The following is a 16,731-nucleotide window of genomic DNA, read 5'->3' on the forward strand; positions in this document are numbered from 1 at the left end:
GATAATTAAAAAAAGATGAGAAGTGGAAAGAAGAAAAAAACGGATTAATGGGACAATGTAAAATAAAAAGGACATAATAATACTTGGATTTGATATAGCGCCTAATCGCGTGGAGACGTTTTAAAACTCTTCATAGAATAGACTGTAAAGTGAATTGACTGTATATTTTGTGGGCGAAATGGGGCAGCCAATTGCGCACAGCAGTGTCCCACAAACAGTCGTGGATTGAAGTGAACAATTTATTACTTTTTTTTGAAGGAATTTTTACCCCCTGAAAAGTGATCCAACAATTGACTAACAACCGGGTTCCTACTTATTGCTAGGTAAACAGTGGTGTGTGGAATAAGGTAACTTGGCCAACATTTCGCCCTGCTGGGAACCCAGGTCTCCCGGTTACAAGGCAAGTGCTCTAACCACTGAGCTACAAGACTCAGTGATGAGAGAGATGAGAAAGTACATGAGAAAAAATGGGAGTTTACCAATAAAATAAAGATAATTTATTTTCATCTCTAAGAAAAGCATAATTGGATTGACACTAGTTCAGGCGAGTTAACATTTTGCTTCCAAAGATTTTGTGTCTGTTATTTAAAATGATGAATAGCTAGTAATTAAGAGTCCTGATGACACCAGAAGTGATGACAGCAAGGCTCCAGTAATTTATGAATGTCAGCTGAACGCTACCACGGAATTAATTGCCTCCAGTTCAATCCCTTGTATCTGGTCTCTTGTAGGCAACTATTGTACTGCTATATTAATTTATTTCAGGTAGTGCATCTTACTGATAATCAGGTGTGTTTTGGCAGTTGCTAATGTTGTGGAGTGCTTCACCTTGAATACATCCAAATGGTTGCCTCAAAGCTGATTGACACATAAAATGACTGATACATTGCGAACCCAGGAGCCAATTTGTGCACAGTGATGTCCAACAAACAGCCATGAAGTGAATGACCAATCTTATGTGGGAGATTGTTGAACAGTGGGGATCAGGCAGACAAGGGATCCCTTTTGTTCACCCAAGTACTACAGCTCTGACAATATAGTACACCTTCAGCATTGGAGTGTCCACCAGTCAGTTCAAAGTCCCAATGTGGGGATTAAATAGTCAGTAACAGTACATTTTAAATGCAGTACATAGTCAGTTAATGGTTTGCTAGGTTTACTGAGGAGGTCAAAGTGAGGGATTTGACACCCAGCTTTGTTCCTCACTTTATGACTATGTCTATAAATTATTATTTCAGTACCTTGAAACATCCTCCCAATGTGAAAGGTGCTATATAAATGTAAATATGTATTGCACTGTATTGTTATTCAACTTCCTGACAGTGCTCAATAATTCCTTTAAGACAGTACCTGAATGATGTCATCCACACTCACTGTTTGTAAAAGGGAAAAAAATCCACAGATGATGGAGAGAAGAAAATAAAGATGTTACCAATTATTTTGATGTTTGGGGGAATAATGAAACAAGTAAAATCAAATACTCCTACGTATACATTTCCAATTGATAACATTTAAATTTATACATTTTAAAATCTGGCCATTATTCTGCACATTGCCCCCCTCCCCCCCAAAAAAAAAACAAGCACAATTAAAATCATTTTGAAAATAAGGGGACCAATACTGTAAGAAACTCTTGACTTCCAAGGAATGAGATGTCTGGTTTGCAAATTCTAGAAATTCTGTCGAAGTTCCATTTTGCAGAAGAAAAAAAATCTTATGGTGTGATTTTTTTGCAAAAAAAAAGAAACGAATGCAAACAAAAAAAAAATCGATCCCCTCGAACACACGAAACATCTTTATTCTCTGCGCTGGTTCTTGTCCGGATCACTTTTTACCTGTGATTTCCCTTCCTTGTTGTTTGCGGATTCCCCCTCTTTTGTTTTGTGTTGATTTCATTGCACTCAATAATTAGGGGTGTGTGGGGAGGGGGGGAGTGGTGGGGGGTGTGGGGGTGTGTTTGGGGGGAATTAAAGCACAGAGAGGGGCTTTGCATTTCCCCTTCTCATGCATATAACCTCCTGATTCCCACATGTCCCCCCCCCACTCCCACACCCCCTCTCTCTCCCTCTCTCTCTCTCTCCCCACACACTCACTACCTGAAGGCTCAGCCCCGCACAAAGGAGACTTCATGCTCCAGCGTTAAAATAAAAGTAGCGCCGCAGCGCAGGTCAAAGGGTTATGTTGTTCTAAGGCGGAGCACTGCTCTCTGCTGCAAAAATAAATCCCTGGCAAGACGAGCCGGGAAGCCGGCAACACAAAAATATATTCCACCCCCACACCCCCCCACCTTCCCTCCCTATTGCACGCCAACAAAAGGGAAGACGTGCAAAGCAGCAATTTCTCTTCTTTGCATATTTTTTTTTTGGGGGGGGGGTCGAATGGAAGGAGTGTGGAGAGGAGGAGGTGGTGGAGGTGGGGGGAGGGAGGGAGGTGTGTGTGTGTGTGTGTGATAGCAATATGATAATGAAATCTATGTGTGTGGGAAAAGAGGGAGAGAAGGGGTGAGTGGGTGAGTGAGTGAGTGAGTGGTGGTGGGAGGAGGAGAGGAGAAAGAGGAGGAGAGAGAGAGAAAGGAAGGAAGGAAAGAAAGAAGGAAGGGGAGGAAGGTGCTGCTGCTGCTATTGCTGGTGGCGGAGGGTTTGGGAGGCGAGCTCCGGCGTGTGTGCGGTGCTGCGCTGTGTGTGTGTGTGTGTACTTGCGCGGAGGGTTGGCACTGAGCGGAGACAGTGCGTGAGAGCGAGAGGGGGAGAGCGAGAGAGAGAGAGCGGCGCACAGACAGACAGACAGAGACAGTCACACACAGACAGTCACACACAGACAGACACTCACTCGCTCACTGGGCACAGCAGACGAGGCGGTGGGGCCATGGCCGGGGACACGGATACTTTGTAGGGCGCTCCAGGAGCAACATTGTGGCCATGCGTCCCAGCGCGTCTCTGCGCTGAGATTATCCCTCTGGACTTTAAATCCCCCCCTCCCTCTCCCTCTCCCTCCCCCCCCCACCCCCTCCACCTCACCCCCACCCCCTCACCCCACCCCACCCACACAAGAGGAAAGATTTTTGTGGGAAAGAGGAGAGACGGGGCGGGTGGTGGTGGTGTTGTTGGTGTTGGGGAGGGAGGGAGGGAGGGTGGAGGGGGGGGTTTGGAAATGGGGACCGTCCTGTGGAATTTGCTGTTGTGCAGCGTTTGCTCGTCGATCAGGGGTGAGTTTTTTTTTCTCCAAAAAAAGTTAAAAGAAAAGGTTTGCATGGTTTTTTTTTTTGGTCCACTCTTCTTTTCTCTCGCTCGCCCACCCACCACCCACCCACCTCCCTCCTTCCTTCTCTCCCTCCTTCTATCTCTCTCTCTCTCTCTCTCTATCCCTTCTTTCGACGAAAGGAGAGCGGCCTTTACGCGTTTTTGTGAAGGGGCCCCAGAGAGGAGAGAGAGAGAGAGAGAGAGGAGGAGAGAGAGAGAGAGAGAACAGGATGGTAGTCTTTCTCTCTCTCTCTCTCTCGTTCTCTCACACACCACAACCCCCTCCTCCACTCCCCGCCACACGTTTATCTTTTTACTGTATTTATTCGGTTGTCTGGGAAGTCAAATGGTTTCACTCCAAACTGGTTTGTGGTGGTGGGGGGGGGGGGGGGGGTTGTGGTGAGGGGTTTGGTGGTGGTGGGGGGTTTGATGGTGGTGAGGGGTTTGATGGAGGGGGGGGGGTGTTAAAAAAAATGTCGATCGAAGCTCTCTGCAGCTCACGTTTCGTTCGCGTGAGAATCTGCGATGAGGTGGACTTGGAAAACCACATTTTATTTGTGTGTGTGTGTGTGTGGGGGGGTTGAGGGGGTTGGGGTAGTGTTGGTGGGTGGGAGTCTTGAGGGAGGGGGGGGGGGAGAGAGAGAGAGAGACGTGTGGTTTTGGCAAAGCAGTGCGGGGATTGCTCAAAAGGAGGGGAGAGGGGGAGAGAGAAGCAAAGCAAAAAAAAAAAAAAAAAAAAAATTTCTGCTGGAACTTTGTCTTTCGGAGAAAGAAATGATTCGAGCATCTGTTTGCCATATTATTGAGAGGCGACTTGCAACAACGTTAGAGAAACGCGAGCGATGGTCGGATGGAGGCGGATTTTTTCACACGTACAACGCACACACACACACACACACGCATATGTATATATATATATATATATCTAAAAGGCGAAGCGATCGGACGAGCTGTTGCTCACGCGTCGTGTGATTTGTTTGGCAAAGGAAAAAAAAATCTCAAGAGTAGCCCCGGGGCACGAAGTTCCACTTGAACCCTCTTTCGTTGTGAAGTCGTAGAAGTTTTCTCGAGACTTGTTGGCTTTCCCCACCCCCCCCGGGGGGGTCTGGTCTCGTTCGCCTTCATTCGCGTTTTTATTTCTTTTAGAAGTAACTTTTCAAAAAAAAAAAGAAAAAAAAAAGAGGCGGTGGGTTTTGAACGAGGTTTTCGTTCGTGTTTTTTCCCCCCTCCCGAAAGCACCATTTCATCCCCATCTTTGCACTTCTACGTTGGTTGGAGCGAGGAGTGGGCATTGCATCTGATGAAATGCAACAAGTAGAAAGAAACAGTGAGGAAAGGACCACACACACACAAAAGCGAAAGACCTTTGCGAAGATGGCAGGAATCATTTCTTCGGGTCATCCCGAGTCGAAATTGTTGCATTCGGTGACTTAATATTACCACAGACAAATTCATCACTGACAGCACCGGCCCCGCATCATATGTTAGCATTGAGTCCCCCAACACTGATCGATTCTATTTAACATGGCATGTGAAAAAAAAACCAATAATAAGTTGGTCATTTTCAATCCACGACTGTTTGCGGGACGTCGCTGTGCGCAATTGGCTGCCGCGTTCGCCCACAAATATACAGTCAATTCGCTTTACAGTGTGTTCTGTGAAGCGCTTTGGGGCGTCCTCCCGACGTGAAAAGCGCTATATCAAATGCAAGGATTATTATTATATTATTAGTATTATTATGTATTTGAATCAACAGAAATAGAAGTGTTCAAAGATGAGATTAAGTTCATCAATTTAACAGTTTACAAAATCTAGTTTTTTTTTTGCCGTATTTGAAACTAACTTGACAAATTTTTTCAGGGGACCATTCTCAAGTTTTGAAAATTTATGATTCAAAGAAATCTAAACAGAATAGCCATATGGAACATTTGTAGACTGACGGGAGTCGGGGTTGAGTTTTGAGAGTGCACAAATGTGTACCTGTTTTTAGTTCCATATGTTTGAACGAATTTATTTTTAATATCTTAAAATATTTGTTTTTTTCCCCTTCATTTTATGTCACTATTTTTCTTTCCAGTTTTTCTGCAATGTGAATTGGATTGAAATCAATTCTTAGAATGCTGTACTATCGAATATTAGCAAGCTTTGCTTTTGCGCACATCAGAATAGGTGAAATGCTTTTATAAAAAATTAAATTTATACAGAAAGCTACATAAGAAAGCCGTTCAGAAGAACCTAGCTTTACTGCTTTTCAATTTGGAATGCAAATATTTGGGAAAGGGAATTCTCAGCATGTAATGTTTTTGACACTTCAACACAGACACAGCTTGCTTATGATTTTGAAAAGTAATGTTCTGTTTGTTCAGATGGGAACGCTAGGAGTGTTTATAATCAAGTACACTATTGTAGTTATAGTCAGGAATGCAGCATGCTGTGAAAATGTTGACACTGCGTTGGCTCTTCATGGTGAAAATGTGGTGTAGTTTGCAGTTTTAAGTTGTACACTTTTTGACACTGGTTATTTCTGGTGGATATGCACCAATTGAGATCTTTTGTGGACCACATTGGATTACATAATCTACTGAATCAAATATTTTCACAGTGGTGACTCATTCGGCCACTGCAATGTAATGCCTTGTAATGTATGCTGCGTGGATGCAATCTGTACACAATATGGTTTCTTAATAGAATTAGGACAGGCAATGAAGAGGTCGGGTATTGTTCATATAGTATCACGTAATATAGAATTTTTTGACTTTCTTGTAGCCGCCTATCATACCAACTTAGTATGCGTTCAATTTGCAAAATAACTAAGTTAAAAAAAGTTATGACAATAAGTTATGACTCATCCAGTCAAGTCCTCTACCCGGCACCTCTGCTCGACTGGCTCTGGCCTCCTGCTCGTCCCTCGGACCCTCCGCTCCACCATCTGAGGTTGTGCTTTGGGCCACTATGCCCCAGAACTCTGTGACACTCTCCCTCAATCCCTCCGCCTTGCCCCCTCTCTCCCCTCTTGCAAGTCCTGCCTGAAGACTTTACTGTTCGACCGTGCTTACGGCCACCCCCGGCCCGGAGTCAGGCTCCGCCACTGTTAAGTGCTCTGAGATGCTACCCTGTTTGGAGGGTGCTATATAATTGCAAGTTGTTGTATGACTGAATTGTGACTAATTTATGACTGAATGATTTCGACATGAAAATAATTTACTTGCATAAAACTACTGGATGATTTCCTGCTAAAGATCCTGTTTGAACAAAACTCCTTTCTATAGTGCTGTTAAAACTTTTCTTCAAAGTTTGCGGAACTAACATCTTCAAAGTAAGGTGAAGTTTGGTCAGTTAGTGAATTTGGGGTAAAAAGTTCATATTTTGATAGTTTGTGGTATATAGTTTATACTGATATAACTGAAATAGAAATCTATCTCCCGATTTCCTTTTGCCAATATTGATTTAATATATTTTAACATGTGCAATAATGGGAGAAATACCTTTATTCTTGGTAGTTTTAAGTGCTTATACTCCAATGTATGAGACTAATCAAACAATGATAAGAGGCAAGATAGTTAAGTTTACATATACATTACATATACCTCTACATTCACCAAAATGTAGAGGTAGTTTGCAGACTAAGTTTTAACTCTCGCATGCTTCTGAACAAAAGCAAAATATTTGTGCCATTTATTCTCCAGCATTTGAAACATTCAGTTTAGGCGGCCCGTAAATCAGAATGCCAGAAGAACAGACATGTTGCGAGAGCTTGGGAACTTCTGCACAGTCTTCATTTTTATGCGTAGGACGAATAGTTTCTGTCTGACCCATTATGCAAAGACTTGCGTGGAAATAGATGAGTGTGAATCCAGATGAATGGTCTCTATTTTTGGGAGTGTTTCTGCTAACTGGTTGAAATATTCCAAGTCTTTCATTACCCTGCAAAAAGAATAGCATTCCGTGCATTTTATTGCAATGAAATATATGATTTTTTTTATATTGTCTTCCCTGTTTGTGTAGGTGCACCATTGTTACTGTTTGCAAATCGGCGAGACTTGAGGCTGGTAAATGCTGCCGCTGGCAAGACTAATGCCACCGTGGTTGTTGCTGGCCTGGAAGATGCGGCAGCAGTGGATTTTATATTTTCAGAAGAGCTCATATATTGGACCGACGTGAGTGAAGAAGCGATTAAACTGATTTTTCTAAACCAAACGGGAAACACTCAGAATGTAGTCATATCAGGACTGGTCTCGCCCGATGGACTGGCCTGTGATTGGCTGGGGAAAAAGTTGTATTGGACAGACTCCGAAACCAATCGGATTGAAGTTGCTAATTTAGACGGTTCATTACGCAAAGTGTTATTTTGGCAAGACCTGGACCAACCTCGAGCGATTACGTTGGATCCAGCAAGGGGGTAAGTGCATTGCTTTTTAATTTACATTCCGATTAGAGAGCAGTGATTTGGATTCAAATATATGCTTTCCTCTCTTGTGGTGGGCCATGATAAGGGCCGGATTCATACTTTTTATGTGCAATTCTCTTTAGTCTTCCAACAAAAACACAGAACTAGCAACATAATAATAATCCTTGCATTTCGTATACTGCCTTATCATGTCGTCAACGTGTCTCCAAGTGCTTCACAGGATATACTGTAAAGTTTAGTGACTGTGCATCTCGACAAACATTTCCATTTTTAGGCATTTCCTATTAAAGTACAGAACATGGTAAGCCAATGCACTAAGAATGGTGAAGGAGCTGCAGGAAGTTCATTTTCTAGAACAAGTTGTGAAAATCCAAATGTGTTATCCCTTACTTTGAGTTTTTTTTATTGATGTTTTGGCAGTGATGATGAGAATAATCCTTGCATTGAATTCGATTGCCTTTCGCATTGGGAACAAGTTATAAAGTGCTTTACAAGATTTATCATCAAGTGTAGTGACTTTTTTTAGATGGACGTATCATAGTCGTGCCTTGTTTTGAGATTCAAAATGAAAATGCAATTAAGTTAATAAAAAAAACTGAAATAGTGTGCAATTGTAAATTGCAAACGCAGAGAAAAAAAACAATATTGTATGAGGGGTACACTCCTATATCGATTTAAGACCTGTTGAGTGGAACCTTGACATTTCACTACTAATTAAAATGGTGCCAGAAGTGATCCTTTTCCTTAGGATTATAGAACATTTATCCCTCAAGACTCAGAGATTGTAATTTATACTTCAATGTTTCATTCAGTTTAAATCTCATTGCTTCACTCATGGAAAGGCCATGGACTGGGGGATGAGGGAAGAGAAGGTGATGTTGTGAGATGATCTCTCGGATTCTCAAGAGCGCGACTTTATAACTGGTTGCAAGGAACTGCACTAGAGTACTCTTGTGCTGCTTTCCCACTTCATTTTAAGCAGTGCTGTTTATCTCTTCTCAATCCCCTTCCTTGACAGGTTTGGGCAGAGATCAGGAACTTGTTGTTTGAGGAGATCACAGATGCGTGTTTGTGTTCTATTTCTCTGTGGTTGCAGTACATTTTAGCAGCAGGTCACCTGAGGAAGCACTTTCTGGATAGAAGAGTCTGGTTGTCAAGATCGGGTCAAATTAAGCAATATATCAGTTCTGAGTATATTTAAATTAAATAAATGATGAGAACAACATGTGACATTTTAATGGCCTAATGTGAATCTTAGATATGCCTTGAAGTCCACTTCCCAGAGGTGGGAGATTTTTGTTAAAAAAACATTTTAACTTCCAACTGATTGGAGTAATTTGCATGCACCAGTGAGAATTTGGAATTTGTTGCAAAATTGATCATTTTTTTGTCGTGTGTGTATGCATATGAGGCTAAAGTAATGTAATTTTATTAAGAATTCGGATTTGAATTTGCCTTTGATGGTATTGTGCTTTATGTCCCCAGTAAAGGCCGATAACGAATTATTCTTGCTTAGATAAGTGTGCATTTTGAAAGGTCGGACAGAGTTAGCACTGTTTACAGCATTCCTCTGTGTTGGAAGCAGTCTTTTAAATGGATATATGGTGGACTTTGTCCTGGATTAGTTTCTGTTTTGGACATGTTCAAAATCTGAGTCAAACTGAAATGACTTTTCAGTCACCTTCAGTAAATCAGCATGGTTCGAATGTGTTTCCTGATCTTTTCACCCGCTATTTACCTGCTGATAGTTTCCTTGAATTAAAAAAAATCCCATTTTCCAGCATGGATTGTACAATCTAGGTACACATGTGGGGGTGCATGTCACAGGTAGGTAAAGAATATAAGTTGTCAAAGTGGTATGCAGGTCCGAAGAAAGAAGTGTACTTTATTACCTATTAAAGTTTAATAATCTTTAACCTTTTTTTCCACTACATGACATTTTGTGTTAAAGCACTTGCTTTAAGGCACATCACTCAAGTATTTAATTCTTTAGTCTGAGGTGTTTGACATAGAATCAGGGTATATGTTGCTGTAAATTCCTTGACTTGTCCACTTTTACAACCAAGGGTTGTAATTGCTGCCAACCCTGACAAACTCCTAATTTAATGCACCAAATTGTAGTCCGTTCTCAGATGGTTGCTGATGATATTGTTCTTGCCCTCCACAAAGCTGACAAGGAGATCCACTTGTTTGGTAACTCTTGACAAACGTGTGCTTCATATTAACCAATTCATAAGAGCACAAATAGGAATGGATCAGCGCCCAGCAAATTATTTTACTTCTCCTCTTCTGGCTCAAACCTCCTAATAAAGATCAGATGACAAATAAGGAAAATGGAGTTAATACTGCAAAGATTTTTTAAAAAATAATGAAAAGCAAAACCTGATTTAATATTTTACGTCTGTTTGCAGAGCCATCTTCTCGTGCCCTTTCCTTGTAGTGTAGATTCACATTTCTAGTGAATGTATTTAATATCTTCCCATAATTTCACCCACAAGTGAATTCACTTTGCTGTATATTCTGTGAAGTGCTTTGAGCCGTCTAGAAGACGTGATAAAGCACTATATCAAATGCAAGGATTATTATTATAAGGATTAATAGTTTCTTGAAAGTGGGAGTTTGATTTTTCTGCAGGCAAGTTTTGTATGTGCTTGTTTTGTTACATCCTTTCTGACAACCAGCTCTCAATTTATTCAGCAAAACTCAATTTGTTCTCATCCTGTGTAGAACAAAAGGAAATGTGGTATGTTTTAATTGATATTAATGATACAATTAATATCTATTATGCTATGCTGTTATACTTCCAATTATTCAAAAATTAAACCGGACATTTTACCTTTTTAAATTATATTGAAATGTTTAAAGTTGAACGCAAACTGGATAACACTCTTACAAGTGAGCTGAGCTGATCAGGCCAGACAGAGCTACAAGGTTTTGGTTGCTTGTAGACTTGTTATATCTCCACAGGTAGTATATGATGCATTTATAGATTGAGTAAAGCTTTGGGAACAAGACATGGCCAATTTACTGTGCAGTGACTACATATTTTGTAGGCAAACACAGTAGCCAATTTGCACACACCAATGTCTCACAGACAGCCATGAAGTGAATGACCATTTACTGTAGAATAAGAATGTATCGTGCTTATGATACAGATACGCTGGATCTTTTGAGCTTCACTTTTGAGTTTCAGTGCCCTCTGCTCTGTATATGGGTAGAGGTGTAATATCCCTCTTTCAACTTTTAAATTGCAAGGGATGAAGAAAAAATATTTGGTTGGGCTTAAAAAGGTGGAGTCCTGTAGCTCAGTGGTTAGAGCACTCGCTTTGCAAGTGAGAGACCTGAGTTCAATTCCAGGCAGAGAGCGAAACCTTGGGCAAGTTTCCTTACTCCACACGCCTAATAATAATCCCTCCAAAAAACCAAAAAACAATAATTAAATTGGTCATTTTCAATCTACGACTGTTTGTGGGACATTGCTGTGCGCAATTGGCTGCCGCGTTCGCCCACAAATATACAGTCAATTCACTTTACAGTGTGATCTGTGAAGCGCTTTGGGACGTCCTCCTGACGTGAAAAGCGCTATATCAAATGCAAGCATTATTATTATATTATTATAAAAAGCACTAGAGCAAGGTGAGGTTTTTTTCCCCAGTGAACCAGTGATTGTGTCCATTTTTTTGCTCCTTGGGCTGAGATATTTGATTACCATTACCTTCTACTTGTAAGGTTGCTCAGGCACTAATGGGTTGCAGATTGGATCAGACTGGCTGTACTGCCTGAGTAACACCAACTATCTGGGCTCATGTATGGAGAATGAGCACTTGGGCAAGGTAGGCGATAGCTGGAGCTTGTGGAAAAGTGTCCCCATGTGAATCGTTGCTTCAGGAGAAAAATGGAGGTAAGAAGATCCAGGCCAGTTAGGTCTCTCATCTACTGACCGCCTGCCAGGTCTCTTTAGTTCCATTGCCTTCATAACAAACCCCATTGGGTATGATGAAGACTCTAAAAGAAATCCATATGTTCTTGCCCTGTAGAATTAAAGTAGCTTTTGTGGCTTCAACTCCCCCTCCCCACACCCGACATCCTTGAACTTGACAAGAGATACTAATTATTGTTAAGAACTTATTCAAACATTTTGCTCACTGCCCCAGAATAGAGGGGTTCCCCCCCCCCCCCCCCCCCCACCACCACTGGTTGCTTTCCGAGTGTAGTTCATTCTGTGACCCAAAGTACTTGGTGTTGTGTTCTTGCATTTGATGCCTTTGGAATGGTGAACAGTTGGGCTGTTAATTGTCATGTTATGGAGTATATTTTAACAAATTGCCATTGTGCTTGAATAAACAATTGGCAGACTTGGTTTTATTATATTTTTTCATTTAAAAAATAATTCATTTTGTATCCATTGATTCACCAAGTCTGTCAACTGAGTGGCAGAGCCATAGGGATGCGCTGTAAGTGGAACGGTCCCAGGTTTGATTACCAGACTGTGCTGAGTGAACTGATCTCAGAGCAGCAGTGAGTGGGGTTAACAATTGCCCTCAGCCCCCCAACCACCGGATTCTATGGGAGAACATTACATTTTCGACCCCTCTTCTTACTGGGTGCAGCAACTTCAAGAGGTATGTGTGTGTGCACTGTGATTGAACACAGAATCGGGTTGAGCTGTGGTTTCTACCCCACGGTACTATAACCTGTTGGCATTCACTATTCAAACCTCACATATGAATAATGGCCACTTGGCTGAGTTACCAGAGGGTGACTGGCGCCGTGGAACAGTAGGAGGAGGAAAAAAATGTCAAAATGCCTTCAATGGAAGAGGGTGAACGAAGGCGTAGGGCACAAAAATGCCATTAAAGCTATTGAAATACTTATTCATTTAGAAGATCACGTTTCTGTTTCAATTAGTGAAAGTGGTTCGAGTTAAAATAAATTGCGCTACAAGCATCTTGCTGGGTTTAGGTTGTTAATGTTTAAACATTTTAAATGTTTTAACAGCCTGGTAAACATATACATATTTTCCATCTGGGGATTTTTGAGATCAGATAGCTCTGTACTTTGAATCGATGGCTCCCACCCACTCATGTTATTGGCTACTGCACTAACTGTTATTTTCACTTTGTGCAAGTGGTGTTGGTACTGTCTCTCTTCATCCTTTTTATATTGTCAAAATGTGTGCAATTCAGTATTGCTCTTGGTACTTAAAAAGTTCCTACCATTCATCAGATTAATTTGCGTGGAAAAGATACTTCCAATGCATCTATTTTAGGGTGGTGGGAGGCTAATAAATTCAATGCATTTTAATCGTGCATACAGATACTGTAGCTTTTCCAGTGTAGTTGCACCGCTTGTCCTGTACATTTATACTGGATAGCCTTCTTTTCCCATTACGAGAACATTTAGTCTCACGGGCTAGATGAGAACTATTTTGCATTGTCAACTGATGCAAAAATGTTGAAGTGATGGACAGTTCAGGGATTTGAAACATACTGGTTGGACTGTTGCTGTATCAGGTGAAGGTCAAATTCAATGAAACAGCCCACTGAGGATGCAATAGCTGATTTTGTTTTTTTGGTGGTTATTTCTGTGAGCATTGTATCTTGAACTACTCTTTTTTTAAAAAACTAATCCTGTGAACTCCTTGTATAGCTTACCTCATGGACAGAGGCTTTATAGTACTGGGGTCAATATTCGAGAGATTTCACATCTTTTATATTTTTAAGTGCATTCTGATGTAAGTGAAATTTTCAAAGGTGTCAATTTAGATATTCTGCACCATGGAGTGGGATAGTGAAGATGCTTCTGCACTGGGAGAAGTGTTGAGGAAAGACTAAAGTGCAGTGACTGTATTTTGTAGGTCAATATAGCAGCCGCAGCAATATCCGACGAACAGCTATGAGGTGATTGACAAATGTTTTTATCTTTGAATTGTTGGCCAGTGCACACTGCCCCAGCATTGCAGTGAAGTGTCCGCATGGACTATGAGCTTGAAATCCTGACATCATAATAATAACAGTTGCATTTGATTTAGTGCCTTATCACGTTGTCGAAATGTATCAAAGCACTTCACAGAATATACTGTAAATTGTGTATTTATGAGCGAATGCGGCAGTCCCACAAACAGCCATGTGAGTGGCCAATTTTATTTGGGGGATTCGTTGGCCAGGACACTGGGAAAAACTCTTCTCTTTTTGAATAATGCCATGAGATCTTTAAAATCCACCCAAACAGGCGCACAGGACTTTGGATAAACATCTCATCTAAAGAAAGGCATCTCTACCAATGCATCGCGCCCACGGCATTAAACTGGATTATCATCTTAAACGATATCATTCCAAGTCCCAATGTGGGGCTTGAACGCACAACCTTCTGATTCAGAGGCGAGAGTGCTACCACTGCACCAGGCCGATATGGGGCTTAAACCCACAACATGCTGACTTGATGGTGCTACCAACTGACCCAAACTGACTGCTCATTTCCCCATCTCTGGTATCTTCTGTGTAAATATTTGTTTTTCTCGTATGAATCATAGACAGTGAACGACAGCTGGTGATTTGATTTTTGGGATGAGGCGGGTGGGGGGGGCCCAGCTGATGTTGATAATGTCCTTACTAGGATATCAAATATGCGGAAAATAAAATATCTTTTGGTTTACAGTAGTAGGATGTAACACAATGGTAGGGCCAGAAGCCCTAAACCAGGACAAAGCCTGTGTCATGTTCACCGCAAGGTTTCTATTGCAACAATTAACTTTTTTTTGCTTGCTTACTGTGGGAAATATTAGTGACAGTGCTGTGAAAAATGGGCCCGTTTGTTACATGTTGGAAAAGGGGCAATTGAGACTGATACGAATCTTTGGCTGAGTTGCAGATTGTGGCTGGAAGAGTTTGCGATTAAAGGAGAATTTTTTCCATTCAATACTAGAAAATTCATACAAGTTCTTCTCATTATTTCAAACTGCAGGCAGTCTGTTCGTCTTGCAGTTGTAACTAAATTGAGAAGCTGTGGATATTATGCATTAAAGAGATGGTGAAAACAGCGAGATGTTGAATATTGGACAATTTTCTTCACTGAAATTAGGACTTAAGACTGCTCAAACTTGTAAACACACAATGACCAACAGGATTTGGTTTTCAATCCATCCGTCAATCCAATTTGAGCTCTGGTCATGAAGAATAAAAAAAAGGGTGCGTGCCAAACTACTGACTAGTCCCTAAGTGTTTCTTTTTTATGGTTGGTTGAATTGAATCTGTTTGCTAATCCAAGGTATACAGTATGAGTGTCCAGTGAATTGAGCGTAGACTTGGCACAGATCTGATCTAAGTAGCTGTCATTTTATAATTTTCAAAATCTGTATAGTTTCTATTAAGGTGAATTTAAGCATTGAGTTGTTGTATCCAATAGTTTGAAAATACTAACGGAATGATTATTATGCTGTCATGTTTTTGGATTGCGTGATGCTTACGCTGTTGTGTTGCGAAAGATGGCTGAAAACATGGTCAAAGAGGAAGAAATTTTGAGGTGGACCTTGAAGGAGGAACGAGAAGCAGAGTCGGAGGGACTCTGGGATAGAGTGCCAGAGAGCAGAGATTGCTACCCTGTCTCAATAATGTAACTCGTTCAACATAAATGGCTTGTCATATTTATAATGCTTCTGGTTTAAATATGTTACTTTTTTTCTAAAATACAAACAGTGTTTTAAGTCAACAAATTAAGTTTATTTTCTCAGACAAATGTTACTTTGTCAAAGAGTGTAACTTTTTCAGTGCTGTCTCTCTGAGGATGTGTGCCTTACGATGGAAAAGGCAGATAGTAAGCCTTGCTGCCTGAAATTGAGGTGGAAGCGTTCATTAGGAACTAAGAAAGAATAATGTTCCTTGCCACTTCAGCAGTTTGTATTACTGCTTCAGAAACTAAAAGGATTGTAGCACAAATAAGTGTATGTATTTCCCTTCACTCATGTTCCTGTACTGCACTACAATTGTCTTGTTTCCTTGTGAACTGGCCCAAAAATAGCAAAACAGTTTCTTTGTAGCGTAATGCTAATCCCACTCACAAGTGGTAAAATAAAAAAATCCATGACAGCTACCACATAATTTAGACCAGAAGGTCATGGGTTTGAAATCTATGCTAAATTAGCTAATATGAGCCAGGGCAGGAGTTGAATGCCTTAGTGCCACTGAAAATCGGCTGAAGTCTGTGCTCCTGATCACAATCCAGTGATTCCCTGTTGGAAGTGCGTGTGTTTACACATCAGAGAGAGGCCCAATATTCTTACAATTTTATCATTTTCTAAAATGATTTAAGTTCAGTTTTAATTTGGAAGCAGATTCTTAAAAGAGAATGGTGGCTTCAAAACTAAGAGCACATTTAAGAATTTTCCACAATTCTGCACGATATATTTTTAATACATTGCTCTTATGGCTAAGACCCAAGAAGCATTTCCAGCCTCTGATGAGGCACATACTCTGGATTGTGACTGTGATGCCTCCAAGGTCAAATTGCCTGTTGACCCTCTATGTTTAATTCACAAATGAATATTGGACACTTGGACGATGCACTGGAGGCTGCATGTGGAATTATACACTTCTAGCAGAGTCAACGTCTTCAGACACAGAATATAACTGCAATAGAAATTCCTGAAATAATTGGAAGGAAATAAATGATACGTGCAGGTAGAAATTTATAGGTATGAGGAAATTATCTGACACATTTACTTTACTTCTGGCTTTATGAATGTTTTTTTGAATAATAACACCACGTTCTTATTTTGCAGTCCTAATTTAAAGTCCTGGAGGAGCTGGATAGGCCCAACGGCCCCCTTCTGATCCTAATCTTGTTTAATTTCAATTGTTTTTTTCCAAAATTAAAAGCTCCAGACTCTACCCATGGCAGCATCTAGTCTTAACATTAATTCATGTTTTATTTTATTTAGACAGAAATGGGGATTTGTTTCAACTGATGGAGATTTAATTCTTTTAAGAATCTTTTGGAGTTTTTTTGGAGAGTTGTTAGCAGCCTAAGTAACTAGTTATGTCATTCTGATGACTATAATTTATTGGGAGATTATAAATCTCAGTATAT

At 40.8% G+C, this 16,731-nt stretch overlaps 1 protein-coding gene across 2 annotated transcripts in view; it reads left to right on the forward strand.

Annotated features, from left to right (window-relative positions):
• Positions 1-3,120: 3,120 nt before the first annotated feature.
• The window catches only part of lrp6 (low density lipoprotein receptor-related protein 6), a 95,433-nt gene continuing 81,822 nt past the window's right edge, over positions 3,121-16,731 (forward strand). For both annotated transcript variants that reach the window (XM_042335090.1, XM_042335091.1), the window contains exons 1-2: positions 3,121-3,205; positions 7,245-7,638. In XM_042335090.1, the coding sequence (XP_042191024.1) occupies positions 3,151-3,205; positions 7,245-7,638 (449 nt within the window). In that variant the 5' untranslated portion in view covers positions 3,121-3,150. The remainder of the gene's footprint in view (positions 3,206-7,244; positions 7,639-16,731) is intronic.

Source organism: Callorhinchus milii, unplaced genomic scaffold, assembly GCF_018977255.1.
Source record: "Callorhinchus milii isolate IMCB2004 unplaced genomic scaffold, IMCB_Cmil_1.0 Scaffold5, whole genome shotgun sequence".
NCBI classification, from domain to species: Eukaryota; Metazoa; Chordata; class Chondrichthyes; order Chimaeriformes; family Callorhinchidae; genus Callorhinchus; species Callorhinchus milii.